The 2,925-nt window shown below is 37.2% G+C and overlaps 1 protein-coding gene across 1 annotated transcript; it reads right to left on the minus strand.

The window, feature by feature from the left end:
- Window positions 1–1,201: 1,201 nt before the first annotated feature.
- On the minus strand, window positions 1,202–2,724 carry LOC144573340 (uncharacterized). Its single transcript, XM_078323092.1, has 2 exons — window positions 1,883–2,724; window positions 1,202–1,609 (listed from the first exon to the last, which is right to left on the minus strand). Exons 1-2 carry the CDS (start codon window positions 2,586–2,588, stop codon window positions 1,284–1,286), a joined length of 1,032 nt encoding a protein of 343 aa, XP_078179218.1. The 5' UTR covers window positions 2,589–2,724; the 3' UTR covers window positions 1,202–1,283.
- Between the last annotated feature and the right edge of the window lie 201 nt (window positions 2,725–2,925).

Below are 2,925 nucleotides of genomic sequence, written 5' to 3' on the forward strand. Positions count from 1 at the left end.
GCAGAGTTTACAAAGTAACTCTTTCCCCACTGGACCAAGTTAGAAATTGAAAATTTGATTGTTAGTAACACTTGACTCGGCAAATAAATTAAAGTTAACTATTTGGATTCAACAATTTAGAGTCGAATCTCCTGAGCTATCTGTGGTATGATGAAACTCACCAACTGGGCTCCGGGCCTCTGGCTGTGAACGAGAATATATGGGCCATACATGTCTTAACAGTTATCTACCTAAACCCTGTATCATTGATGAAACAGAGAAATTTCTAAGGAATAGAAGGCCCAATTAGCTCTTTCAGGGTGCCAGGCCCAGAAAGAAGAAAAATGGCCGACAGAGCAGTACAAAAGGACGAATAGGCTCCGGATTACTCAAATTTAAGTTAAATTAATTTCAATGTAAGGTGGGTTCTCGGTTAATTATAAGCTGAACCGCGTGCACTTGAGCAGTTGATGTCATGGGAAAAGAACCCGGTAATATTTGAAATATGATAGCCACTGAAATTGCTGCCTTCCATGTGAAACGTGTGTCATCTATGTCTAAAACATCCGAATAATTATTGAATTTTTCAAATAGTTTGTATAAAGTTTTACATGTGTCCAGATCAGTGTTGTAAATAACGGTATACGGTCGTCGGACGGACAGGGAACCGCCAAGTAATTAATTGAAAATAATCGAGAATAATCGGCTGATTAGTCAGAAAAATCCATAACAGTTTGGTCACCGCCAACGACTAATTGACCAATTAATCGGCTTTAACGGACGTTTTTTACAACACTGGTCCAGATTTTATAAACATATGTAAGAAAATAAGAGGAAACTACTATCACAGCAGAAGCGATTCTCTTGAATATTTTTTTTTGGTAGTAGCACTGTAGCAGGCTTTGTCTACATATGATTTTAAAATAAAATGGAAGAAAGAGAAATTGAACAGTACAAGGACCCTAAAGAAAGGATAAAATAAAATAACAAATGATGTAATAAAGGGTTGAGATGAGAAAAATTGCTGTCACTTGTGGTGATTTGCAACAGTAGCCGCTTTATACCAATGAATCGGTGATTCACAACAGATGTTTTTTCGGTTTGCTTGACCCGCAACACTGCAGAAAAGTATATTTGTCACAAAAAATCTCCAAAACCCGTTTTATAATAGGCTATGTTCAATTGATTATGGTTACTGACAAACAGCTCAGAAAGAGACTACTTTCAATGCCAACTTCTGTGCCAGATATGTTCAATTGATTATAAATCAAAGGATAATGGATCAATAATGTACAATTTAATGATTAGTTAAAATTAGAACAAATTTCAGATGTTGTCTCAGAAATAAGCAGATCGAGTATCTCCAGCCCAATCTCAACTGCAATCTCCTCTGCATGCACTGGATTCTTAATTTCTCTCTCAACCCAAATTGAATTCTTCCAATCTCCCTCCACAAAATGTTTCCAAACAGTTTGGTTGCAAAAAGTGGTTTCACAGTTGGTCAATTTATTGCTCTCTTCATTGGCTTGAAAATGACTAGGGGAAAAGGATCCTTCTAAATTCTCAAAATTTGTTGATAGTTTCCTTCTTGAGCTCCGCTGCTTTGCATGTGGTTGAGCTCCTTGTGCATCTTGCATTTCAAAATTAAAGTTGTTAACTAGTGATATAGTTTTAGTTCCATAGTTGATTGTGGTTACAAAATTGTAAAACTGGTAATTTCAGTCTCCACTGTCAAGACTTTAAAAAAAGAAGAAGATAACTTTAGTGTCTGATACTTTGTAATATCAAGATTTCAGTAATTGGTACTACAAAGTAACTAATAAGATTAATCACATCGATAATTTTTTATTTTTCATGTGTAGAGAAATTGATAATTCAAATTCAAAAATTTGAAAACCATTACCTGAATTTGGCGAATTGGGTTCAGTTGGACATTCATCGTGTGTCTCTGGCAGATCCAACACCGAAACAGGACTTGAATTCTGAGATAAGCTCTCTGTTTCCACCTTTTTTTGGATCAATTTAATTTTCTCCAAATCAAAAATCAACGGCAATTCCCCGTTCTCTTCACATTTCACAATACCATCTTTTTTCCTAACCCTCTGTAACTTTCTGAAATTTTCCTTCTTTTCACACGAGTCGCGTACACACTTCTCTCTGCTTTGTTTCCTCCGATTCCTTCTGATATTTCTGGTATTTGATGTGCAATTACCCCAATTTGACAAATTCTCGTTTCCATTTTCATCAGGTGTGAAGCTAAGTATCAGAAACTCCTCGTTCTCCTCTCTCAAGTATATCGGTTTCTCATGGAATGAAACCGAACTATTAGCCGGTGAAGCATTGGTTCTCTCAGTCAGAATTCCTGGCAAATTCGAATCCGAAGAATTCGGTAAACTCGGCATGGAATCCAGACCCATCAATCTCGCCACAATGTTTGGACTCTGTGCTTTAGTATCTCCCGTAGATAATTCAACCACTTCGTTGTAATTCTCGTTAATTGGAATTCTTTGTCGGCATCGGAAGTGGTGTAGAATTGCCGACACACAGCCGAATGTATGTTCGTGTGAACTGAATTGAAATGAATTAGAAGAAGGGGATTTCATTTTCATTGCTAGAGAAACAATAAAAAAAATGGCATGTGGTTTAGTTCATATTGCAATATTGCATGTACTTATGGTTTGACTAGAGATGAAGATTTAAGATTTGAATTGGGTTAGGAGGGAATAAGTGTGCAAAGGGATGGTAGTGTAGTACTGTAGTACTAGGTGTCTAGTAGAGGTGAGATGAGAAGTGTGATTGAGAAGAAAGGAAAAAAGTGAAGCGGGGGATGGATTTGAAACAGAGATGTGGGATGAAAAGCTGTTGGCTGTTTGAAAAAGAAGAGAGCGTGTGGGCCCATGTGGGCCCTAGTAGTCCTTTTGGTCTGGTGCCCCAATTTAATTTGGG

This window comes from Carex rostrata, chromosome 21 (genome assembly GCF_964058835.1).
Source record: "Carex rostrata chromosome 21, lpCarRost1.2, whole genome shotgun sequence".
Taxonomy (NCBI): domain Eukaryota; kingdom Viridiplantae; phylum Streptophyta; class Magnoliopsida; order Poales; family Cyperaceae; genus Carex; species Carex rostrata.